This window comes from Phoenix dactylifera, unplaced genomic scaffold, assembly GCF_009389715.1.
Source record: "Phoenix dactylifera cultivar Barhee BC4 unplaced genomic scaffold, palm_55x_up_171113_PBpolish2nd_filt_p 000057F, whole genome shotgun sequence".
Lineage (NCBI taxonomy): Eukaryota > Viridiplantae > Streptophyta > Magnoliopsida > Arecales > Arecaceae > Phoenix > Phoenix dactylifera.
In genome coordinates, this window is record NW_024067671.1 from 74623 (window position 1) to 101959 (window position 27337).

The window sequence follows — 27337 nt, forward strand, 5'->3', positions numbered from 1 at the left end:
ACTTCGCTTGGGATAGAACCCATTGGAAGAAAAAGGAAGATTAGGAAGAAAAAGGGAGACCTGAGAGAGACGCCGGAGAAAAAAGAACTTCGGACTGTAAAAAGCTGGAAGAAGAAGGCAATAAGAAGAGGACGGAAGGCCAGGGGAGAGTTTATATAGACCTCCCCAACGGCCCGGATCAGCGAGAAAAATGCTGCATCCCGTTTGGATTACGACACGCGTCGGCCCGAAAGACAGAGCGCCGCATTTAACTCAGGTTGACGCTTCGAACACCGAAGCGCCCCATCGGATCGTGCGGCCCCATCATGAGCCCACGACGCGAGGACGCTTCGGAGAAAGCATCCCAATAATGAGATATTTCGAAAAGGAGGAGATGCCGCCTATTAAAGGCACCTCAAAGCACCCGATAATTTAAAACGCGCAATAAATTAAAATTTTCGGAATCCGAAATGACCCAACTAATGCTACTTCCCGCGCTCAAGCTGGAAGCCAGCTGGAACTCGGAAGTCGGGGGGTAGTGTTGGGGGAAAAACCCAAGTCATACCGCCACGGAGGCGCTCGGCGAAAGAGCGCCGACCAGGAAGGCGCTCGGCGAAAGAGCGCCGACCAGGAAGGCGCTCGATTAGAGAGCGCCGACCAGAGGGAAATACCGGCAAGTAGAGGCGCTCGACCAAAGGGCGCCGAACAGAAGGGTGCTCAGCTAAGAGAGCGCCGATCAGAAGAGGCCCAACCAAAGCGCCAAGTAGAGGCGCTCGGTTAGAAGGTGCTCGCCCAAAGGGCGCCGACCAGAAGTACTAGAAGCAACCCCGCCACAGGGCGCCCCGCTGGGCGACCAGCTCGGCTCGGCATCCTTGCCGAGCCGATGCCCTCACCAAATACTCGATCTCCGCCTAACCTTTTAAAGATCAGACGGCTATATACACGACTCCACTACAACTTGCCACCTGCCGCCATCTCTGAGCCGTCAAGGCACAAGATCTCCGCAGGTATTTTGGCACGACCTATCATTAATGCACGAGACCCACTCAAGTCTCCAGAGCACTCAGTCATTTAATGAACACGGCCCAAGACGATCTCCGGATCGCTGAACCATTAAAGCATATGGCTCTCCCTGACCGCCGGTTCACTCGGTAATAAATGCACTTGCCGTCTACGAACCCCAGGCCCACTACAGCCGACGGTTCAACCACTCCAACGGGTCTGGTCACCCACGACAACTCCCTGACTCCGGCCTGATTCGACATTATTCTCCACTATGCCATTAATGGGCCAAATCGTACCCAATTATCACAAAAGAAGACAAATTCCCCTGTCACCTCCCAGGTAACATAATACCCTTCTATAAAAGGGAACCTGGGAGGAAAGAGGAAGGGGACCGGAAGAAAAAAGAAGAAAACAGCACAGACACAATTGAACAAAATATTCTTTTCTTTGCTCTCTCCACATATCTGCTCCCTCTGACTTAAGCATCGGAGGGCCGGCGCCGGAAAGCCCGGCCACCGGCTCTTTTTTGCAGGACAGAACGCACTCTTCTTCGCTCACCCCCTCCACGGAGGACGCAGCCGGCCGGCGCACCGCCGTCCGCCCTCCCGGCAGCGGAGCTCCTCCTCCTCTGGTTTCGCAGCAGCCCCCGGGTCCAATTTCCAGCAACAATATACATATACATGTGTGTTTGTAGAGAGTTTTGGTCATTTCGAAGTCCCAATTACCAAATAAGAAAAACCAATACTTAACAAGCAGATAGCAGCACATCACAACTAACACTAAACATATGCAGCTTAAATGGAAGATCATCTTTGATAATAATTATATATTGGAACACAGACAGTTAAGTTTGAATCAGTTCTGTAATTATACAGCATAAAGTTATTGCAGTATAAAGTTATACAGTATAATATACGCACATGCATGAAACCATTTATGCAATGTTGACAGGAACATATTCACAAAATTCTATACATCTTGCAAGCTTTTTCTATTTAAGCAAATGTTGCAATACCTTGGTACACACATAATCTGCATGGTCGTATTGCATTTCAATTGGGAAATGGCCAAATATTTCATGACAGCCAAGTTTATTTCTCTTTGTAATCACTACAAAGCTGTATTCAGAATAACTGAAACTTTGGTTGACGTATATGAGCAATGCAAATTTTAAATCACCAAGTGATCTCTAGTCATAACCTTGCAAAATTTGCAAGAAATTCCTTCTGCTCTACCACGTAATCACGATGAACAGCTAACTAGAAAAGTCTTCAGCATCTCCAGGCTAATTTTGTAGCGGCGCGAAAAGAACCCTTGCTTGGTATATCATGATGTCTATTGATCAGAAACTACAAGTCTACAATCAAGTCCATCCATTGGTCCCAAACAAAAATAAATCCCTCTATGCTGGTGACATGGACTGTCCATCTGAACCCGGACCACTTCGATTCAGGCTATCACTGGGTTTTCTCTTGATAACACTCTTAACTTCTTCTTCCTTCTTGTCAACAAAAGACATCAGACCCCTGAGGCTAGTTAAGCTAGTTAAGCTTGCTGGACGTCTACTACTTCCCTCGGATTCGGGGCATTCAACATCCTCTCGGCTGCTATACTTGCTATACTGACAAAGTATTCTCATAGTGAATACCATGACAGCAGTTAAACATGCCAGGCCGCTAATAAGGAAGAGGCCCCAGAAGCTTCCGAGGCTCAGCCGGTTTGAATCGATTCCTGTATCTTGTGAAGTGCATCCGCTACGTGTTAACCACTTGTCATGGATCCTTTGGAGATCACCACTCTCTGACAGTGTCAGGATGGCCGTTGACAAGTCCACTGCAAGGGGAGAGTCTCTTGGGAAGGCCTGTGGGAAGGATATCAAAATTTTTCAGACCATATGATACATTTGCAAAGAGAAATGCGATGAATGATTATGAACCTTTGATACTTACAAATCCCCATCCATTTTTGGTGAACTCCTGACCTACTGTCTTGAACTTGCAGTAATTGGACAAGAAGATCTCAACATATGGAAGCTCATCTACTATTGCAGAGACGCCCCCATTTTTTGGCCCACGCTCAAGAGCACTTGCAAAATCTTCAGGAGTGTTTAACGGGACCAACCTGGACTCATGTATGTTGAGTTCCTGTGTCAGATAGTTCTTTGCAAATGATCCTACCTGGAAACCAATTGGGTCAGTGCTGGATATCAAGCTGTCAAGACCTTCAATCCTAGAAGAGAGCTGTTGAACCGTGAGGATCGATGTCAAGCTTGCAGTATAGCTTGAATTGATAATTAGCACTACGAACAGCCATATGATCAGCACAAGCCGTCCGAGGGTGCTCACAGTGTTCTCTCCTGAAACAGACCCCACACAACTTTAACATAGGAATTTTGGACTTCCATACTCAAAAGCAAGGTTTGTTGTGCTGAAACCGAGACCCGGACCAGTTGTCCGGCGGCACGGATCGGTACGCCCTCGCACCATTCCGTGCCGGGCCCGTACCGACACAATAGAAGAGGAAGGGGAGAGGTAGAACGGGAGAGAGAACAAGAGAGAGAGAAGGGGGAGGGAGGGAGAGAGAAAGAGGGTGGTGGAGGCTGGCAGAGGGATGGCGAGCTTGCGAAGGAGGCAGGGGAGGGGACCTGACCCAGAGGCGGAGCCCCTCCTCAGCGCGGCTCGCCGGCCTCCACGGCCTTCTCTCTTCCTTCCTCTCCCTCTCCCTCCCTCCCCCGCTCGCTCTCTCTCTCTTTTCCTCTCTTTCCTTCTCCTTCTCCCCCTCCAACAGCTTTTCATTTCGGTTGCCGGAATCGTTCCGGTCCGCCGCCGGTAAGGCTCGCAAATTTATTCTCTCTTTGAGAGATTTGTGCTAAGGGAGAAAGCAAAACCCTCAGCAACTGAAATCTCAAGATTATGGTATAGTGGTGATGTTTACTTACTGTGAGCAAAAAACATTGTTGAGAAACTAAACCTGCAAAACAAACAAAGCTGAATGAATTCTTCAGTATTCAAAGCAAAAAAGTAGAAAAAAATAAAGAGACAAATACATATAAGAGAAATTGAATCATGATAGACCTACGAAATTAAAACGTGAAAGAAGGCATATCAAATGGAATAAGATGATAAGTTTTTTTTTCAGGTAACAAATTTATAGTTTTCAATCCAAGTCAAATCCATCAGATATGTTAACCACCATTATTTGATAATGCAGTCAAATCATAAAGTATCCAACCAGAATTTTGGATTGAGACTGAACAGAGTAACATCCAGATTACAAACAAATAGACAGATTGATTTAAGCCATCTACATCTAGACAAACTCCAGCATGATTTTGAAACCAACTGAAAAGAGAAAAGTTCAAATAAGTCCCAAATTCATAAAAAAACATGTCATCACCACTGTTAGTAGTACATAAACACTCAGCTTTGATTATGAAGAAACACTAATCACAAATCCTCAGCAAGTAACAGCCCAACCATTACATCTAAAAGATAAACCAGGACTGCTATCCTAGCAATTATTGCATAATATTTGATTGTTTAAATTTGTGAGGTTTCAAACATTGATTTACATCTGATCACCATTCTTGATATCAGAGAAGACTAAGAAAACACATAACTGCACATTTTTGCAGGGATATAGAAGGGATTACACTCCAAAATTGCAATAACCATTTTTGATTGATTTGAAAAATTAAAGAGTATTTTTATTCTAATTAAATTTCACCACAGATCATACATGGCATTTTCCTTCAGCCAATTGAATGCAGCCTTCCTTGTGCTTAGAAGAAAAACATAAAAGATGTTCGCCAGAGTTATGTGATTATCACTCTAAAAGAACTTCTAACTACTGAAATTATAGCTTGAGGCTTTATAAAATGGTTCAATGCATGGTACGCCGTACCGGCCCGAATCAGACAGTGCAGGGCATACCATACCATACCGGTTAAGTACCAATACCCGATGTTAGATGTATGCCCTAGAAGCCAATCTGGCTGACACATTGTTAATTCTAGGAACATAATTTTGTACTTGACTATTTATTATTGAATAAATGAAATGCATCTTTTTCATTCATATTGTTATTGTATCTATGAATCGTCCAAGGAATTAATAAGATGACGATGTATATTCTCAAGAGTTGAGAATTTGAGCCATATATCATTAGTGATTAATTTCTAAACGCTCAAGATCGATGGATCATCACGAGGACGGTGATCGATCCGATGAGATCAGTGCACACATTACTTTCCCTATGGATGGACGAGACTCGAGTCCACGGTGTGGAGACACTGAAGTAATAGTGCAGGTGCTTGTTAGAGAACAAGGGTACTGAGCGTCACCAAGACAAGAAATCACTTGGATGTCTATCCACTCGTCAGTGACTTGCTTAATGTTGCAATAGTGTGACTGGTCCTTTGACCTGCGGTGCTTCGGCCACTCACAGTAAGGTTATTGTAGTTTGACTGCACACATGCATGGTCTCTAGCCATATGAGTCTATGCAGTGTAGATTGGCTGTAGTAGGTTTCCTGTAGGAGTAGGGTATGCACCTATAAGGAATTTATCGACCTTGATAGATAAAGAGAGATCCTATGTGATTTATAAGACTGAGTTCGTAAGACCTCGGCCGGGGCAGTATGCACAGTGGAGAAAGAGTTTCCACTCTCGAACTTAAGTCGAATAAATCTTGACATATGACAGGCGATGGGGTTTGACGAGTTGTCCATGACCTCCGTCCTGTAGGGATCCACGATAGTAGGACTGTATCACATGATAACTGCACCTAGAGGTTCATCATTCTATTCTACTGGGTAGCCACTACATGCTGCTAGGTGTCACTGGTGGATGGTGGGACTCATAGGGATTATCTCGATGATCGATAAACCCTAATGAGTAGAGTTGGAAACGTTCCAATCTATTGAAAGGAGTTTTCAATGATATTGTGATAGAGATCACAATATATCTCACTACCAGTCAGGGTAGAACCTATGGGGTCACACACACTAGAGGTATTGACCGATCCGATGGTTGAATCGTGATTAGGAATCACAAGTAATCAATTCGATTGATAATAAGTTGAAGAAGGAACAGAGGGAAATAATTAATTGGACTTCAAACAAGAATCCTTCTTGGACTGGGATTCCTACTTGGACTGGGAATCCTATTTGGAGTAGGGACTAGGATTCCTACTTGGAGTAGGATTCCTACAATCCTAATTAGATTAGGAGTTTTGAATTAAATTTGGATTCCTACTTGGAGTAGGATTTCTAGAGTCCTAATCGGATTAGGACTTCGAATTCAAATAAGAGTCCTAATTGGACTAGGACTAAAATTAAATAAGTCCTAATTGGATTAGGGTTTCTTAAGTCCTAATTAATTATTAATCTAATGAATCAACATGACTCCTAATTGGATTAGGATTGAAGGGTTCAATTGAGTCATGGTTCATTCAAGTTCTAATTGGATTAGGACTAGTATAGATTGAACCCAATTGATTCATGATTTGACTTAAGCCTAATTGGATTAGGACTAAGCCACAAGAGGGACACCTAATCCTCCTTGGAGGAGGATTAGGTTAACCAAATAAGAGGGGCATGAGCCCCTCTCCTTTTCTTGGTGCGGCATGAAGAGAGGGGGCCGGCGCCCCCTCTTAGGAAGTTAGTCTAGGGCTCCTAAATTGTAGGAGCCCTAGATGGCTTTAAAAGGGGAGCCAGGGCCGGCGCCCTAAGGAATGTGATCTCCCTCTCCTTGCAGCCGTGGCCTCCCTCTCCCCCTTCTCCATCTTCAGCCGCAAGCAAGGGAAAGCAAAGGAAGATTGTTTGGTGGCCTCTTCCTCCTCCCTTCTTCCTTCCAACGCAGGGAAAAGAAAGAAGGCTGCAGGGGCTTTGATCTTCTTCCTCTCTTCATCCTTCTTCTTCCTCCTCCCAAGCACAATCAAGGGTTGATTAAAAGGGAGGACATCAGCCATCAAAAGTTATCTCTGCAAGGGAGCTAGCACCCCGGGGAGATAGAAAGCTTGGATCGGTTCCTGCTTCGTGTGGATACCCGTAGAGGCCGGGCACTTGAACGGCTTCAAGCGAATCTTCATCCAAAACCACGATCATCAGTTTGCGGTGATCATCTACCCGCATAAGGTGAAGATCTGATCTTCTAATGTTTTAAAAAGTTTTTAATCCTTATCTATCTACGAACGGTTTTAAACAACGTTCATGCGATGAACGGTTGATCCCGCGCATGCCTCTTCCGCTGCATCTGAAATTTTTTGAAATTTTTCTGCGGCATGGGCGGGTTCCTAACACCCGATACAGATGGCGTACCGATACTCGGTACAACAAAAAAACTCCATACCGTACCATTCTGACATTGTGTTAGTGTGGCACCAGTATGGGGTCCGGTACCGAGACGGCGAACTATGGTTCAACGCAAGGTTTAAAAATCCAATTTCGATTTCAGTTTTGGTCCCTTAAGCGGAGTTTTAGTTTTGGCAATGTTTACACCACATCTAGACCAAAACCTATAATTCAAAGACTGATCAACAATAAGTTTTAGAAGGTTATTTAGTATAGACCGAGTAATAGCAAGTCTTCCAAAGGGACATCTTGGGCAAGCTGAATAGAAGGTTTTGGAAGGATGTCAACCTTCAAGTATTAAGGTGTAGACTGAGAATCTTAGGATGAAATACTTGTCCCGAAGTCGTATGTATCCACCAGGCCAAGTTGCGCAGTCTCCTACCAAGTGTCAGAGCAGGCTGAAACACCAAGATTTAAAGCCCAAATACTAAAATTTCAGTCCGAAACACCAAGATTTTTGGCAGAAAAACTAAGGTTCGTGACTGAAACATCAAGATTTCTGGCTGAAACACCAAGGTTTCTAGCTGAAACACCAGGTTTCGAGCTGAAACATCAAGATTTTTAATAAATACACAAAAGAAGATTTTGGCTGAAACACCAAGATTTCTGACCAAAATAATAAGATTTTTGGTTGAAACACTAAGATTTCTGACCGAAATAATATTTTTGGCCGGAATACCAAAGGCGTAGGTCGCAATACCAAGGATGCAGGCCGAGTGACGTAAACTGAGAGAACAAGAGCTATCGACTTAGGAGGAAGTCTTAGTAGAGTAGAATCCAAGGATGGTGGTTGGCCAGCAGTTACCACTACCTATGCATGGAAGGAGTGGTCGAACTACATATCATGTAAAGCAATTTTGGCCTATGTGCCACACAATAGCAAGGATAAGCCACAGTGAGTATTAATACCCATCGACCACTATTTAGCACGTGAGTGGAGTGGCGGTAGTACCTATCTTAGCAATAATGGCCCATATGGCACACAATGGCATAGACAAGTACAAGGTAGTTAATGAGGGTCATTTATAAATATTATATTGTAATGCTAAAAGAAAGATTTTTCAACTAAGAACACATCAATGAGACTTAATTTATGTTTATTATCTTTGCATTAGTTTTACATTATCTCGCACTTTATTGACCAGTACCAGTAGAACTCTACCTTAAAAGTAGGAATATACTCAAACTGTATTTCAGGAGACATCCTAATCTAATCCATATTTTGAACGACAGTGTGACGTTGGCGAAAGTCCTTAAAGGTTAAGGCACATGGACCTATGCTACTCTCGTATCCTCCTCTCGATTAACCTCTTTCTGGCTTTTCGAATGTCGGTGTAATACCCGCACAACTATCTAACCTTTGCCTCGAGGAGTTGTGAAACAAGCTTTTTAGTATGCCCATCCCTAGGCGGCAAGAAAAGCCTTGTGCCAAGTAGGCAGTTTCGATGGTTTCTACTGTTCCACACCGAGTTTTAGGTTTCCGTCAAAAAGTTAGAAAAATCTTAGAAAAAAAGTTATGAAAATAATACGAGGTAAAGTTATTTCGTATTATTTATTATATTTTGAATTATTTAGGATTATAATTTGTGTACTTTGGGTAGATCTAGGTTACCTGTAAACTATATTTAAACTTGATACGTTACAACAAAATTTCTACCCCACAATAAGATATATTGTGTTTTTACCACACTTCACATAGCTTTGCTAAATTACCTACACTTCTCTTTACTTTTAATAAATTCCCCATATTTACTCCTTTTTTTATTAAACTAAACTTTTCCCTCTATGTATTTCATTCTATTCCAATTTTTAATAGCTTAGTTAAGCAAGAACAAATCCATCTACATCGATTTTAATTCTATTTCCAATTTTAATAACTCACTAAGAAAAAAAAGTGATCTACGCATTTCAACCTACCCATTTTTAGTAGCCTATCTAAGCAAGAAAAATAATATATATATATAAAAGCATGTTTCATTCTATTTCACTTGAATAACCCATCTAAGCAAAAAAGAAACCCATACAAATAAGAACAAATTTTATTTCAATATTTCAATATGCAGCTTACCCATCATAATAACAAAACTTCAATACAAATAACACAAATTTGATATTTAAAGCCTTAGAAAAACATGGTTCAACAGTACCTAGTCAATTTTAGAAAATACTAACAACATTAACTTATTAAACAAAAAAAGAAAAATAATAGTTTTGGTTGGTTTCAGATAAAACTACAAAAACCAAGTCAAAACTGACCGGTACTAGCTGAAACTGGACCAAACTGAAATCTTCGGTCAACTTTGGATTGGTTTTGGTTGAAACATCAAACCTTGGTTTAGCCCCACTTGCTAGGAGTTCTGCCAATTACCTTCATTATTTTCTATTCCTAGCATGATTATTTGTTCAGCGTTGTGCAAATTCTTGAGCCACTATTTAAGCTTGCTGATGGGCTTCCATTATATCCAACATTACGAAGTCATCATGATGATGTCAACAATGCTAATGCCTTTATGTACTTGTGACTCCTAATCTTAGAATATAAGCATTCTATTAACTCATATTGTAGCCGAGCACTCAAGCCACCATCTATCCAATCATGTTCATGCAATGGCTGCTACATTACGTTCTTTGCTTTCTACATTTTCATAACAAATATTTTATCTATCACTAAGGTATGCCGTCTCGGTATCGGGCTCCGTACCGGTGCCACACTATCACTGTGTCGTTATGGTATGGTATGGTATAGAGCCGGTTCAGCGTACCAAGTGTCGGTACGCCTCCTCTACCATGTACCGGTACCGAATCGGTACAGCACAGTACGCCCCACATTGCCCAATTCAGTATGGTACAACAAACCTTGCTTATCACCAATCAGTCCATTTATGTTGTGGCAAATTTTGCATAAGATCCAAACTGGTCTCTTTATCTTTATTCCCTGATTTAAAATGAGATATTACAACAGCAGCCCACTGGCCATCACATTGACTTCCACAACGTGAGAGATAAGGTCTAAAACCCATAAATTGACTCAAACACAAGCACCACCATTAACAGACTTTGCTGCCTTCTAACTGCTCTTCATCCACACCATCAACTTTGTTAAGGCGTGATACACATTGTCGATACCTTCTCCTACAGCTTAAATTTTTGGGGTCTAGTGACAAGTTAACATGGTATCAAAGCTGAAGGTCATGGGTTTAAATCTTATTTACTCAAGTTATTCTTAACTCATTATCTTGAGTAGTTATGCAAATTATGCAACGTCATGCTGAAATTTGTGCAAGTTGGTGTAGCGACAAAGCATTTCTGTGTGTGTATCAATAGGATTGCCAACCCACAAGAGAGAATAAAATAAGCAATAAACTAGGCACACAAATTTTACATGGAAGTATCTCAGGAGGGAAAACCTAAGAGGCAGTAAGATCAATCCACTAAGCAATGAGTAGTTACAAATTCACCACTCAGGCCACTTAATCCTATCCTGAGGCTCACTGCTTGTATACACAACACATGCCAGTATCACCTAACCATAAAAGTACCAGGGAGGATCACAAGAGAAATTATGTAGAGATCAGAAACAATACCGAGCAGGTGGATGCGACAGAACGTGCCAAATCTTGAACTGATCCTGCATGTCAATATCTGGAGCTGACAACAAATCACTCGAGGATAGTTTTTTCTCTCTCTTCTCTTTTCTTCCCACTTTTCTCTCCTCTCTCATGTGTGTTGCAGTTGTGCTCTCCACCATGGCCACAACAGTGCTTTAGTGTTTTATTTTGATAACCACACCCATCACACCACTCTCTCTCTCTCTCTCTCTCTCCACTCACTTTAGGAAAGGAGAAAGGCATGGATCAAAACTAGACTAGGATAGGGGTCCACATGAGGCTGGACCCTACCCCAACAGGTAAAAGCTCAATATATATTGTCAGTCCCTTTCCTTGATGGTTTAAGGTTTTAAGGTTTAGTGGTAAGTTAACATGGAACCAGAGTTGGAGGCCATGAGTTCAAATCCCATTTACTTGGGTCATTCTAAACTCGTTATCTTGAGTTGCATTTGTGCTTTCACATGCATGGTCTGGGTCATGGTCTGCCGTACCGGTCCGTACTAGCCGAAATGGACCAGTACGTACCAGTCCGGCCTGGGACCGGTATCGGATCAGCGTGAAATCCAGTACTAGTAGCTTATCGTTGGAGAACCAGTATGGAACTGGTACGGGACCGGTACGGGACCGGTATGGGACCGGTACGGGAACGGCATGGGACCGGTATGGGACCGGCATGGGACCGGTACGTACCAATTCGGGCCACCACCGGTACGCCGACCGGGTACCAGTACGGCGGACCTTGGTCTGGGTTCCACGTGAGTGGGCGTTTCTAGGCCTAGCATACATTGTTGACACCTTCTAGTGGTAAGTTAACAACTTAGTCTATGCTATAGTCCACCAATGCTTCACAATTCACTATCTAAGAATGAAAAATGGAATGAGCTCACTGTTTGTGGCACTTGGAAGGCTTGAAGCCAACAACAAAAACCAAGACAAGTAAGCTCTACCAGAACTCCATGGTGGGATTGGGGACGGATGGATGAAGCCAAAATATAACCGCTCAAGGTCACAAATTGTCTACCTTTGAAAGGCCTTCGCTATTGGAGCTCACTTTGTTCCCTCAGTCAACAAAAAGAGAGTTTCGCTTGTCGCTCTTTGCAATTAAAGATTGGATATCACAGAAATATTGCTTTTTTTTCCTAACAAATTTTGTTGACAAGAATCAGTTCCACCTTGAGTTAGGAGAAAGTTTTCTCCTTTTATCTTTCTACTTCTTTGGGAGGGGGCACGTGGTTGAGAAAATAAATTATAAGCATAGCACCTACAGTATCATATCTATATTACACAAAATGTATGTCTTGTATATTATTGTTGCATATCTCTTCGATCCTTGATGTGGATAGGTAGCTTTGTTTATAACACTGTATATGAATTGTATGTATACAATATGAATCAAGGTTCACCATCTCGATACCGGACCCCGTACCGGTGCCACATTAGCACAGTGTCAGTACGGTACGGTATGGAGTTTTTTTTGGTGTATCAAGTGTCGGTATGCCACCCATACTGGGTACTGGTACCGAACCGGTACGGTACGCCCCGTACCGCCCAGTTCAGGCCGGTACGGCATACCATGATTTGAATACACATGCATCCTAGAGTGTTATATGCTCATTTGGATGCAGGTTCTATAGGTGTATATAATGATTTCTTTCTCTAAGGAGATAGTAGCACTCATTCCAGCACTTGCACTCATATTTGATAAAATGTGTTGAAAAGAAAACGACCTAAACTACTGTAAATTCATAAACAATCATTTCGTGGATTCAACTTAATTGATGGAGATTGTGTTGTCCCCTATAAATTATTACTCCTGTATAAACAGTAGAGAAGAGAAATTGCAGTAGAATATATCTTTAATATTTGCAATAATTGGTTGCCACCAAGTCATATCAAGCTTTTTTTCTTGTTTTACCAATTCATATCAAAACATGTGGTTTAGCAGCTTTCAATCGAAAAATTGACTGTTTGTATATGTTTTATCCATAAAAAGAACATAAGTAGTCAAGGATACTGACCAGAATATTGTCATAAGTTGGTTCCTTGGAGATCCACGAAACTCAGGATTTGTGCGATGCTCAAGAATCCAAACAACTGCTCCAACGAAAAGAAAGAAAACCCCTGTGACACACCACATCGGTACAGTGAATGGTTTTAGGAAAGCCCAAGCACTTGAGTTAATCTCTTTGACAGGTGCAACGATTACGAGGCCTGATTCAATGTATGGCTGTGTAAAATCTACAATCCTTGTTCTGTTTGTCACAATAGAAATGTCCCCTACAGCTGCATCAAAGTACTAAAGAAGAAAGCTTGTAGGTTAAGACGCTTATAGAACATAAAACATACAAATTCAAGTAAAATAGATCCATAAACTATGTACAGTTAAATCTAAAATGCAATTCTGTTACTGAAGCAATACGCACATTATCAGCAACCTTCTCCACAAGGTCGTTGTAGCTCGGATTCTTATAACCATCTCCAAATAGAATGAATGAGAATGGAACTGGATATGGCAACAAACTAACTGCAGCTTTAAACACATCAATACAGTACCCCTTTACATTATCAGGACCACTATCTTTCGATAAAAATTCTTTAAAACTTGTTCTGTATGGGACTCCTATCCTCAGAGGCTTCCCATTGTCTGGAAACACCCAACCACGAGGCTTTGTTGTGGTTTCACCAGGCCAAATGACACTATAAAGCTGTTGGCTAGTGTTGGAAGCATTTTGTGGCTTTCCATACAAAGTTTCAGAAGCAACGACCGAGAGACCAGAATAATTAGACCAGTATCCTATCCTCCGGACACCTGTCCCTCCAATGTTAAGGATATCATAGGTTGGATGTATTAGGTTCCTATCTGAACTAAACTGAACTTGACCAGTCAGGCCTGTAAAATTTGTAAGCAGCAATTTCTCAAGTAACTCATCACCTCCATCAAAGTATCGGAGTGCAGTTAAATGCAGTGTACTTCCATTTGCGTCATGCAACCGAGGATCATTAGAGAAAGAAATTGTCTGTCCTTCATTCAGGAACTGGTCAATGGCATGGGCGGCCAACAATACCGAATCATATGCAAACAACCCATAAGTGTTTAAGCTTGAGGTAGCATTCCCTTTCTGAAGCATATTATTCCATCTGGACATAAATGCTCGTTTGAGATTAGAATCTGGGGTATGATGGCGGAGAACAATGACCCCTTGTATGAAGACCATTATGTCAGGATAGGAAGGTTTCGATGAATCCAAAACAGAAGCAAGCCAATCTGTTGCTATCCACACATAACCATTAGCCATCATCCCAAGATCTTTTGCAATAGAAAAAACATCAAGCCCCGAGTCGGGGTTCACATGAACAACAAAAACGCGAGATTCCATCAGGTTCACTTGTACCAACAACTGACTAATTACACTTCTATCAGCATTAGGAGGGAAGGCAGCTTTGTATGCGATCTTAGAGCGTTTCATTGCGAGGGCATCACCTAAAGCAGTGATCCCACCTCTCCCATAATCATCATCTACAAAGATGGCAACGACCTCTCTCCATCCATAATATCCAATCATGTCAGCTATTGCATTCATTTGGAAATAGTCGTTCTGAATTGTGCGTAGGAAAAATGGATATTGCTGAGAAGCGAGAGTGGGGTCAGTTGCTGCAAATGAAAGAAGAGGAACATGGAGTTCATTAACAACATGAGAGATGACATGGGCAATTCCAGAGGATTGTGGACCTATTATGGCAACCACATCATTCTCCATCAGCTGCAAGGCTGCACAAACCACGAGCTTTCCTCATCAAACATATCCAAGACTTTGGTCATCACAAATTGTCATAAAAGGAGAAGGCAGTCCAATAACATTAGATCACCCTATGTTTGCACAAAATTACAGGCCGTAACTAGTCAATCCTTGTATTTGTAAAGATATGCGCATGTCCCTATTCATCATAACGAAAGAGAGAAGTAGGAACTAAAAAAAAACACTACATACCATAATATACTTCATCAAACTGAACAAGAAATAAACAAAGAAATTGTAAATTACAACAGAGTAACATTATAATAATTGGACATGAAAAGAACAACAGTTCATGATGACCACACTTCCCATATTAAATATGCATCTACACCATAGCTTAAAGATTTAAAGTTCGACATCCTCAAGAAACAACACTGCACAGATGGAGACTCAATTAAAAATATTCAATGCAATAACACATAACTAAATTTAGAATCCTAGTAAAAACTAAAAAGAATGCAGATAGCAGGAGACTCATGAAATCCTATGGTCATAACTTGAATAACTGCCATAAAGCACTCTAAACAAAATATTTAAATTTCCAAAAAAGGTCACTACCGAGAAGTTCCTAATAGCAAAACAATGGTAACAGTTAAAACTATATCACCAAATAATTATATCATCATACCTTCCATAATTCCAAGAAACCCACTGCAATTCGTGTCCTGTGCAATCACGTTCAACCTCGTCCCAGCCAGAAGGTTCGGGTTGCTATTCACATCCTGGACCGCGAGCTGAATCGCCAGCTTCGCCGCCCTCCCAATAATAGAATTGAAGGTGAGAAGAGCCCCTATGTTGACCACACTCGGCTTCGAGGGCACGCCGGTGCCGTTCCGGCCGGCGGCCGCAGCCCCAATCAGAAGAACGGAGAGACACAAAGCCAGAAGGGAAACTGAGCCCATCTTTGAGAAAAGAACAGACCCAAGTTTCCCACCAGTATTCCGGCAAAGGGGAGAGTGGTGGTTTTTTTTGCTATTCATGGATAAATTGACATGGTTTGCAGACTTATGGAACAACCAAAATTTCAGACCACCATGGGGCAAAGAAGAGGGATAACAAGACTTCCCAGATTCCACTCTACTGAGACAACCCACTACCTGCTGTATAAATTAAAAAGACTGGAATAAGTTTGGATGTGATTAGAATAGGACGGTACTAGATTTGGAGACGAAATACTTGGAAATCTAGAGCTGGTTAGAATAAACAAACGCATAGATAGAACAAAGATACCAGATTGACATGGTTTGTAGACTTATGGAACGACCAAGATTTCAGACCACCATGGGGCAAAGAAGAGGGATAGCAAGACTTCCCAGATTCCACTCTACTGAGACAACACACTACCTGCTGTATAAATTAAGAAGACTGGAATAAGTTTGGATGTGATTAGAATAGGATGGCACTGGATTTGGGGACAAAATACTTGGAAATCTAGAGCTAGTTGGAATAAACAAACGCATAGATAGAACCAGAGATACCAGGAGAACCCAGAGGCAATATATTGACTATGGTTGGTTAAAAGGAGTGGGCATGGGATGGGAGACATATAAAGACAATGGCAGGAGCTTTGAGTGCGTGCGTGGGAGGAACAGTTCGCACCGTGTGCTGATGAAAGGAATGACTTGTCTCGCTACCCATTGATGTTGAGGTCCACGGCCGTCAAAGAATCTCTTCTTTTCCTATAGGTTTCGGAGAAAGGCATATGATTGTTCCATGCAAAATCCTCATTTACCTTCCAATGTCTCATGCTTTATTTTGGAATATATATGCATTGATAGCCTGTAAAAAGCTTGGGACATTAACTTTTGTCCCTGATAAATGTAAGGCTTCAAATTGATTACCGAATCTACCTTCCTATGGATTTTTGTAGCCTATTCTTTTTAGTTATTATGGTGCAAGCATGTCTAAGCAAATCAATCTAAAACAATAATTTCAGCAATAACTTTAGTAGTTATGACATTGTTATCTAAAACCATAATCCATAGTGTCCAAATTTCAGCAACTGGTATATCGCAAAACTGCAATTTTTTTTACATAATTCTGAGTTTTTGACATGATAAGTGCTATAAATTGGAATATGTTGTACGTTGCAACTCTAACATCATAACTTAGTGTAGGAACTCGTTGCAGGCGACCATAGTAATTATTGGTACACCATATTACTTGTTCTAGTATAGGGTAAAAACTAGATCAGAAATTTGGCATTTTATCATACTTGGAGTAAGCTGGAAATTATAGTAATTATTATTTATTTGGTATTGACATCATTAGGCTATATGTATGGTTCGCCGTCTCGATGCCAGACTCCATATTAGTATCATGCTAGTATAGTATCGATACAGTACGGTAGAAAGTATTTTCAGTATACCAAGTATCAGTATGCCTTCCGTACTGCATATCAGTACTGAATCGGTACGAATATGGTATAATTCATACGGTTTAATTTGATGGGTACGGCAAACTGTAGCTATGTGACTTTCATATCAACTGTATGGAAGCATGCAACGTGACTTGTACTCCTGCATGATGGTTCTACATTGGGGGGGAATGTTATTATTTCTTTTTCACCTTCCTTCTAATTTTTTGGTTGAAGACTCGAAGTCTTTTTAACCCTTCTCGGCTTTGGCCCACCAAAGTTGGCTGCAGTGATGCAGACACCTTTGATATGGGTCCCAATTATTCTTATTTACCACGTTTTCCGTGTGGTTGACGTGGTTCTATTGATTGCCAATGAGATGACCTACCTGAGTTCAACCCTGGCCTGAATAGGCCAATGCCGAGGGAGGACCGCAACTTGGGTTTAACTGGAGGATGGGATATTGAATTATTGATCACCCAAAAGAGTAAACAAAGGATGGGTATTGCGTATTGGACTCGCATGCTTTGCTTCAAAGAAGCTGGTAAAAAAGGGCATTTATCACTGATGTCCAATATCCAGAGACTTCACCAATTCAAGTAGTTTACATCCCCACTTTTATTTTTAATAAATCCCTAACTTTTTTTGACAAAGACCAGTCGTCCCTTGACACCCATGGAGAGAATGGTAGGCCAAAAGTGTTCTAGTTTTAATTTTAAAAAAATAATATTTTAAAAATTAAATTTTTTTTCTAGATTTTAGTTGGTTTAAATATTTTCTTTTGCCGAACATTTTTTCTCCCGAAAAGTTACGGTTTGATTTTCAAAAAGATAAATTAACTCTTTTGAAATAATCTAAAAATACCATATTTTTTTTTGTTCTAAGATTATTTTTGAGATAGAGGCTCCACTTTCATAATGTACTTTTTTTTTTTTTTTTTGGACAATTGAAAAGATGTTGGGGCAATCGTGCTCATTAGAAAATGATTAAGCCAAGACGGAGGAGGGACCACACATAACTAAACTAGTTTTGACCTTCCAAGCAAAAAGATATTTGCGCACATAACCCATTTGTTAATATGGAAAAATTAGTATGGTTTGTCTAAACAGCGTTAGGTACAAAGATTTTTTTGGTGCATGAGAAGGATATTTGTAAACCTCTGAGGGCACAACTTACATTCAATGGTCTATCTATAAAAAGATAAGGATAAATTCCTTCGTCTCCAAAATCTTGGCCACGATGACGAAGGTCTCTTATTAATTATTTGGACCCGCAACGTGACCCACCATTGCCAGGGAAAGATACGGTCTGGGATTGGCCACGTTGCGATCCTTGCTCTACATTTCTTCACAAATTTATTGGGCTTCATTCCGGATTGCTATCGTCTTAGCGCGGTTAATACGGGATTCAAAGTCTCCACTCGGAAAGATTTAATCATTTGAAAACACCAATGAGATTTATTTTTTTTTCGCCTTTCTACCGGCCATGCTTTTCTTCCTCCTCTAAGTCGTTAGAAACATTGTTATCCACCATTCCATTACCTTATTCTTTTGAAAAGAAAATTTAACAAACAGGAACAGTGAAAGGCACTTGATTGTTCAACTCAAAAACGAATCTGATTCTTTATGCTTGATAGACTTTTGGAACAAGATTTTAGGAATGATTCGTGATGGTACGGTCAATTTTTTTATGAATTATGTTACAAGCATGGGTATCAACTAATTCAGTTAATAAACTTATTTAGAATTGTTATCAATGAATCGAGTTCTTGCTCTACTTACACACATTTAAATTTAGAATCTCAGCGAATTAGGTAGTAATTAGGAATCCCTCCTATTATTTTGATAACAAAAAAGGTATTGAAAGTATAATATTAGTAAAACAGTCTATTAATGCACTATACTTGCCTTGTAAAGGAAATTGGAAGCCCTTCGCTTGCTTAACTTGCGCCTTGGGCTGATAGGTTTAGGTACAGTTTGGTTGCTCCAAAACAATGATCAACTGTTTATAAATTTCGGATCTTTTTGAGATAGCAAATCAATCTACAAATGAACTTTATATATAATTATAGCAGAGAGAAAAGGATGATGCTACTTACGTAGTTACGTTGACTATATTTAGTAAATCCTCACAAAGTTTGGCTTTCCTGCTCCACACTCTAATCACCAGAGCCATAAACTAAACTACTTGATGGAGACATGATTGACGGACACTACCGCCAAGATGTCACTGCAACTTGATGAAGATGTGTATAAATTATCTATGTAAATCTAAGATATTGTTGAAAGAGTGGGTGGGATGAATTAAAGGCCATGTCGTCGACCTCAACTGAATCAAATCTAGATTGGAATGAATTCAATTTGATAAACCCGAACCACACGTTGGGTTAACACATGGTCAACAGGACTTGTCTGGTGGGTCGGGGAATGATTTCGAGGGCTACAATTTGAAAAACATCATATGGCGACCCACAAAATTTCGTCGATTCTGCCAAAACCCACCGAAGACTTCAGGTCATAAGTCTTATTATATCCTTAAAGCTTCAAACAAAAGAAAAAGAAAATACCCCTTATTACATTATCTATAATCTGGAAGAAAATCGGATGATAATATGAGTGCCAAGTATAATTAGCCCTATTTTTCTTGTATAATATTTGCAACCTTATATTTATAATCGACTTATGAAATGAGACAAAGAAAATAGCTTCGGTCGGGTGCAAAACTTGGTCAATTTCTTTATGCAGCAAAAACATGTCTCCATGGATGTGGCTTGCTATTTTGGAGTATTGAAACTATATTTAAAGACCCGTTTGATTCGTAGAAAGAATTCTTTTTTACTGAAATATTTTTTTTTATAAAATTGATATGTGAATATATGATGCTTGAAAAAATAATTTTTGCATATTTGGTTGATTATGAAAAAATGACATATTTCAAATTAGTTTATGTTTGGTTGAGTATCTACTTTCTTAAAAATGTTATGTAAAATATCTTTTATACCCTTTAAAAAGGAAAAACTGTATTTCATTCTATCCAAAAGCTTAAGGATATTTTTGAGAAAAAAAATATACTAATTCCTAATGGTAGGAATTAGATTTTTTTCATATTTCATGTACATTTTTCTTTTTATTTCGGTAAGAAAGTTACTCTGCATCTCCCTTCCTTGAAAACTTCAACTAAATATAAGATATTTTTTTATTTTTTTATTGACTATACTTTCTTCCTTCTCCTTTCTAAGAATTCCTAAGTCAACCTGCCACTTTCTTTCCTCGAGAAAAAAAATCCACTTTGAAATAATAACTTGGGCAATAGCCAGCCACCTTGTTAGGGCTACAAGTGGGTCAGCGTTCGTTCAGTGGACGTTCGACCTTAGCTTTACCTGGTTGACGCTCTGGTCTCCTCCACCTATTACAAGAAGCATGGGTTGGGTTGGGTTGGGTTCTCAGCAAACCTTCGAGACAACTTCTTATAAAATCCCAACCAGTAAGAGATAAAATTAAAGAGATTCGTGTGACTTGCTCGTGTAAGATTAGTTCATAACTCCCATGGATTAAGTGAATAACAAATTGCAGCAATCTGTTTTGTTGGAGCATGATTGACACTAAAATCTAACATAAGCTGAACCAGCTTATGTGTTCTTTTCATAATTTCATAGCTCCTCCAACCTGGAAGCGCTTATGATGCTAGCTTGAAAGGGGTAGCTTTGTAACCACTTAACTCTTAGTTTGAAATCTAATTGTTCTATAGGACATATATTTCAGGGGCGGATTAATCTATTTTGCAATGGGTGTGGGGTATGACCAATGCATGGTTATCTTTGAAATTCGTGTTACCAGCAAATGATGCAAATCCATGAAGATCCTGAACTATCATTTATGCGAGTCATAAAGCTGCAGTGCTTGTCACCCTGCACGGTCTCAAGCAGTTTATTTGGAGATATTATAGTTTATGTGGGAGGCCTTACGTGTAGGATCTCAAGCAGCTTATTTGGATATATTATAGCTTCACTTTTTCTAGTTTGAGCGATTCTCACTTGCACCCCCTCTTCTTTAAACATTTTTAATTGAGTTCCTTGAGTTACCAAATGGTTCCAATGTGGTCCTATGGCCCACGAACGATCCAATGTGGTCCTAGTTAGCGCTCTGTCATAAACTACAAAAATTTCTCCTCGCTCTCAACTTTCTTCAACAATGATCAGAAAAAGGTAGAATCTCCGACCTGATTGGCCGCACAAAAAAGATGAAGTTCATTGTCTCGCTGGTGATCAAACTCACCATCCATCTAGGCCTTGCTCCCTCGCCTTTTGTTAAATTCGTCAATCATTAGCTCCCCTACCTTTCCACCCCCAACCCCTGCACCTAGCTATCTCCTCTAGTTCATCGACAAATGCACCATCGAGCAAGTCTCTAGGGATGGCCCCCTGGCCTTGGCCTCACCCCTCTCGACCTCAATGTCATCCTCACCGACATCCCCCAGCCATCCCCCAAGCTCGCCCAGCTCTATTGGAACAACTCCTAGACAGGTATTGGTACTATTTACTTTGTTCGTTGGATTAATAGAATTTTTTTTTGATCAAGAAGTAATGGATTTTGATATATTATCGAAATAGTTAACCCCATCCCAAATTTTTTTACATTCAAATTCGAATTATTCTATGAATTGGTATGAATTTTTTACAAATTCGATTTTTTCAATAAGTATAGCCATTTTGGATTATTCATAGCATATATTTTATATGGGTTTGTTTATTCATTTTTCCAGAATTTAGGTTTCACCCTTAAGCCCCTCTTCGATCTCGTCGTTGCTGCAGCGATTGTCTACATGGTGAACTCTACCGTCATCTCATCGTTGCTATAGCTGCCCTAGGTTTTTCTGTAATTATTTCTTTTTTTTTTGTTTATTTTGGTTGATTTTATATCCATATATTAATTGTGTTTATGAAAAGAAAGTTGAATTTTATATCACTTAATTTTGGTTGTTAATTTTTCTATCTTTTTATGTCTTAAAAATTGTTCACCTGCACAAAATTTCCAATGTGTCACAGAAATTCTTTTCTACTGTATGATAAAAATTGTTCTCTTACGCCGAAACAATGTAAAGATGCACATACTTACTATACACTGGTACAAAAATAAACCAATTAAGCATCACTTTCTATTCCCTTGAGCACAAGTAATATGAAGTTGCACATACTTATTAACTACCGTATTTTGCATATAATTACTATTTTATGACTATTGTTTGTGCAAATATGCACACACTTTTTGACCAATTACACAAGTATAAAACCTTGCACACATTCTTTGTTTATTTGCACATACTTAAGATGATGCCACAAGTGAAAAATGATTCATTTTTTGTTATATTCATGTTTGAATGTTAAATATTTCATATTTGATAATTGACTAACATATCCAATTATATAATATCTGAATTTGTGTATCTTTTGTTCTTATGTATGACATTTTATACAAATCCAAAATTATTTCTGCAAGTCTATTCTTCTGGTTTTTATGCAAATGTTATTTGTGATGCAGATATAGACTTGGTCAAGAATGGTAGGGTCAAGCAATAGCTCAACCAAGTCAAGGAATGCAAAGGAAGTCTAGGGTTCAAAGAGAGGTCAGGTACCATACATTGGCTCCGAGAATATGGTCAATGGGAGGTTTTACTTCAAGCACTTTGTAGCGGTGACACCCACTCTAATTGAGCTGATATCCCTTAAACAAAGGCATAGCGTGGCCACCGTGCCCCTTCGTAGTCTCTTTACATTTCTATACATCAAGCAAAGTAGGCCCTATCTTGGTCTTCTGTTGTCCTTTTTGGGTGACGAGGAGGAGGGATTTGGTTTGACAAATAATTGGTGCCCTTCATGAGGCCTAATATTGCCCTCATCTTGGATCACGGGCCACTTGTGATGAGGTCGAGTTGCAGAAGGAAGGTTGAGTTCGAACCTCAACGCCTAATATTTTTATTGATGACCATGCTAAGGAAACCAATGATGGGGTAATAAGATATAAAGAATTTTACCAAGTTATGGGTGTTTTATTTTTGTGATTGTTTGCCCTCTCCTAGTCCTGTCCGGATGTGCCAAGAAACTCACTGATGGATGGAAAGAATAACAAGTTAAATAGTAGGATAGATAGGTACGTAGGCATACCATCGTCATTAAAGCAGCCAAAAAGTTGGTGGTCAAAGGGAGGATACGACAGTAGCATGAGTGCAAGTATCTTGACCTTTGAAACTTCCGCCATCATCATACCACCGTTCAAAGAAAATAGATTTGTATAAGGATAGGATGTAGACTACTCCTAAAGCAGAAAGCAGCCAGTAATGTAAGATAAGATAAGATAAATTGCATTGATAAATTAGATTGTTGCAGGATGATTGTAAAGTACAATTTTATTTATTTATATTATAATATAATAATTGTCCACTCTTATAGTTATTATCCATGTCTAGCCTCTACGCTTGACGGTTCTAATAACTGATGCCAATCGTCCTCCCACTATGCATGCTCGTTAGCATAATTGCTCGGCAATGACTGTTAGACCAATAATCATATCTTATTGACCATAGCTTATCTCAACATGGCTTATACTGGCCGTTTATTTTTACTTCGACCTATAATATGATCTCCTATACTAGAGAATACTTTTGAGATTGATTTAGCCATCTTGGTCTACTCCTACGGACCATCCGACTTTATACTTCTTATATTGTGATTGATCACGGCTAAGTCTTGATTTATTAGGCTGCTCATCAGCATCGTGGTCGAATTCTTCCTCTTGAGTTTGTATGTTTGCAGGTAGGATTCATCGTACCCGAACCCTATCTAGCTCAATAAAAGTCACGTGATTTCCATCTTCCTTTACTTCATCTAAACTTGTCCATGTGATGTTTACTCATAGCCTCTAGCTAAGTTATTAGGATAGAGTGTAAATAATAAATCCCCTACATCTTGTTGGTAGATGATCAAGAAGTACATGAAATGTCTGTTGTCTCTCATTGGTTCCTGTGGAGTAGAGATCTGTAGTTACAGTCCCGATTTGCTACTCAAAAATAGGTAGAAGCATGCATCTCAACTTCCAACCATCAAAAATGGGTAGAAGATGCATCTCAACTTCCAACCCTCTTCGATAGGATAGTTGCCTCCAAAGCGACGTCCAAAGCTCTCCAACAAAAGTGAGAGAGATTAAAAAATAGTATGAAAGACCCGTAGAAATTCATCATACTAGGACAATATTATTTGTATCAACCTTTTAGCCGAAACTTTAATAAAATTCCTTCTCATTAAATAATATAGAATATTATTTATGTATTCCACTTTTAGACCGAATTTATCACTTCTTCAATATTCCAACGGCTTTTTTATGTAGCATTGAGACTTGTACTCTCTATAATTCATCTCTAATTGGACTTCCAACAGTTTTGGTCATCTACAAAATATCCTCCCTTCATCTCTAGTTGGACTTGATCGAGATGCTTCATCTTATCTATCTATTGCGAGGACCCCGGTCTCATCCCGAGGACCATTGAGCTCACCTGCAGTGATCTCCTCTATCTAGTTAAAATTGAGGTCCTCAATTTTACTGTTGAATCTCCTTCGTCGTATGAGCTCTCTATGCTTCAGGATTATGTGGATGCCTTGACCTCATCCGCCCTCTCTTGTAAAGATCCTCTGAGCTCTAGTGGGTATTTGCCGGTTGAAGCTGCTATGCTTAGGTCCCAACCCTTGGAAGAGGTAGCTTTAACCCACCCCACGAAGTTCGCAGGGGCTAATCATCACTCATCTCCAATAGCTTTGGGTGGTCGGTCTCCTGCTTGAGACTTGAGTAGCCTGTCTTGCTCTTCACGAGTTCCAGAATTGGTTCTAAATCGAGTCATCTCATAGCCCAATCTAACTCGCGGAGTTGGCTGGGCTTTGGAGGATGTCATGCCCCTCAACTCTTCTTTTTTTTTTTGTTTTGTTTTGTTTTTTTTTTCTTCTTGTAAAAACGGCATATTATATGGCTCTTACATGAGTACAGCCAGCCAAGTCAAGATAAGAGATAGAAAATGATACAAGACAGAAGGGATAACATCTGCCCTAGTCAAGAAAAAATCTTCGGAATATCGAGTGACGAAGGAGGCAACCCAATCTATAACTCGGTTTGCCCTATTACTATCCCAGATGGCATGTCACTATCCCTGATGGCAATGCCTCTCGTAGTCACGGGAAGTGGATGAGACTTTCAAATTTCAAAATGATCTCCCCTCTCTCCCCATGGACCTAATCTCCTCCCCTCTTTTTGCCCATTGCCCCAACAAATGTGCTCACGGGAAGTGGATGAGACTTTCAAATTTCAAAATGATCTCCTCTCTCTCCACATGGACCTCATCTCCGCCCCTCTTTTTGCCCATCGCCCCAACAAATGTGCTCTACGGTCGGATCAAACCGATCATGCAAACCCTCAGATTGATGGAATTCTTTGCAGAGCAGAGCCTATGATGTTGCTTGAGGATTCTTTTATGACTTCGGCAGAGACAGTGCTGCATTCATTGGGACACGTGGCATCCTCTCTTCTTGAGATCCAATGCTAGGGAATGGAATGGAGAAGGGAAAAGAGGAACGAAGGAAGAACAAAGGAAAGGAGCTAGGGAAGAATGGAGGAAAAGAGAGAGAGAGAGATTTGTCAATGGGAGGGTAGGTGAGGAAAGGTTTAATTGTCATTTTAAACCCAAGAAAAATGGGGAGGGATGGGAGAGGTGGACCGATTTGAAGTCTCAGGGAGACGGTGTGTTAAATTGCTAAAACATTTTGTTTGCGATCTGATCCCGAACTCAGGCTGCTTTTTGTCACACTAGGAACTGGGGCCCAACGCGGGTGCTCATCCGACACGGAGCGAAGCAATTGCTGTGATGTAGGGGAGTTGGTGGCGAGCTCAGGCTCAGCTTGACTACTTGCAGAAAACTCCCAAGAGTTGGTGAAGAATGGCGGAAAAGAGTGAGGGATATCCCGCTCGGATGGTAGGTGGGGAAAAACATACTTTGTCATTTGAAACCCAAGTAAATGGGGGAGGGAGTTAGACTGATTTTTAAAGTCTCTAAAACATTTTGGTTGCGATTTGATCCCGATCTCAGGCTGATTCTTGTTGCACTAGAAACCTGAACTTGCCAGCAACTTAAGTTGACTTCCAAGTAGACCAGGCTAGATTTGCTCACAATTTTTTTTTGGCCGAACAGATACACCATACATAACATAAACATGCATGAGTACATCCATAAGTGTCAGCCTATAAAGTTTATAAATACATCCATAAGCGCCGGGTCGAACCGACCGATCTGGCAGAAGTACTAGCCTAATCAAACCGGACCGGAGTTGGACTGAATTTAGAAGCTTAGAGGTGTACAACACCATCAAAGGTGTTTGTAGAAGGGTTATGCCCTTGTCTGAATGTACCATGAGGATGGCTTCTGTATCACTTGTAGATGTTTTCTTTCTTTCTTTTTTTAGTTGAAGCAATATATCTCAGGATTTGAATCCTAGATTTCTTAGAGGACAAGCTCTTAGGATGAGATGCCATCCAAATATACTAATAATTTTTGATAAGATGCTATTTCTTTTTGTTCTTAATTATGTGGCCCTCACTTTTCATCCTTCAAATTTTAACAAATATGATGCAATTTGTATATTAAGGCAAAATTGCAGAAGTCCCACTTTGGCCAATTTGTGCTATTTTTGAGGCTATCCACCGCCAAATGTTGTTAGTATGCCGTGTCGGGTTTGTTATCAAGGACTAGGAGGCCAGATTTGTGGCAGCTGGGGGCCGATGGATCTACGATCAGTTTGTGCTCAGTGCCGAGGTCATGGCCGCGTGGGAGGGTATTTTCTATGCGAGGAGACTGTTGGGCGCAGATCGTATTATTCTGGAGAAGGACTCAGCTATAGTGATCGAGTGGGTCCAGGAGTCGGACTATGCTGCAGGCGGATTACGACTAATACATGACATCCGCAGACTCCTGGAGGAGTGCACCTTGGACTACCTATGTCTTCCAAGAGGTTAATAGTATGGCAGACTGGGTGGCATTTTTTGCGGCTCGTCATTTTGGAGACTTTGTTGGAGATACTGACACCTCGGTGCCGCCTTCGATGTATTTTCTTCTTCTTTTTGACTTTATGAGCTGCACTCACATCTGGATTATGTGAGGTGCCAATGTACAAAAAAAAAAAAAAAAAAAAAAAAAAAATTCTTTTTTGA

The 27337-nt window shown here is 40.4% G+C and overlaps 1 protein-coding gene across 6 annotated transcripts; it reads right to left on the reverse strand.

Annotated features, from left to right (window-relative positions):
* Nucleotides 1-1917: 1917 nt before the first annotated feature.
* Nucleotides 1918-16303, reverse strand: LOC103717150 (glutamate receptor 3.5-like). 6 transcript variants are annotated; one of them, XM_039116120.1, is made up of 7 exons: nucleotides 16219-16303; nucleotides 15369-16087; nucleotides 13367-14712; nucleotides 12962-13239; nucleotides 3923-3954; nucleotides 2934-3340; nucleotides 1918-2845 (listed from the first exon to the last, which is right to left on the reverse strand). In XM_039116120.1, the coding sequence occupies exons 2-7, from the start codon at nucleotides 15718-15720 to the stop codon at nucleotides 2387-2389; spliced, it is 2874 nt and encodes a 957-aa protein (XP_038972048.1). In that variant the 5' UTR covers nucleotides 15721-16087; nucleotides 16219-16303; the 3' UTR covers nucleotides 1918-2386. The 6 variants fall into 6 exon arrangements, with proteins under 6 accessions (XP_038972048.1, XP_038972050.1, XP_038972047.1 ...); XM_039116122.1 differs by having other exon boundaries at nucleotides 15369-15837; nucleotides 15971-16263; XM_039116119.1 differs by having other exon boundaries at nucleotides 15369-15840; nucleotides 15971-16263.
* Between the last annotated feature and the right edge of the window lie 11034 nt (nucleotides 16304-27337).

What these genes read in the sequence shown, in the direction of transcription:
- LOC103717150 (XM_039116120.1), bottom strand. Translation starts at nt 15,720, where the DNA reads ATGAATAGCAAAAAAAACCACCACTCTCCCCTTTGCCGGAATACTGGT. An exon ending in AACAATGTTTTTTGCTCACA is followed by an intron (nt 3,341 to 3,922) that starts GTAAGTAAACAT and finishes GGTCTGTTTCAG; the next exon opens with GAGAGAACACTGTGAGCACC. An exon ending in CCAAAAATGGATGGGGATTT is followed by an intron (nt 2,846 to 2,933) that starts GTAAGTATCAAA and finishes TCCTTCCCACAG; the next exon opens with GCCTTCCCAAGAGACTCTCC.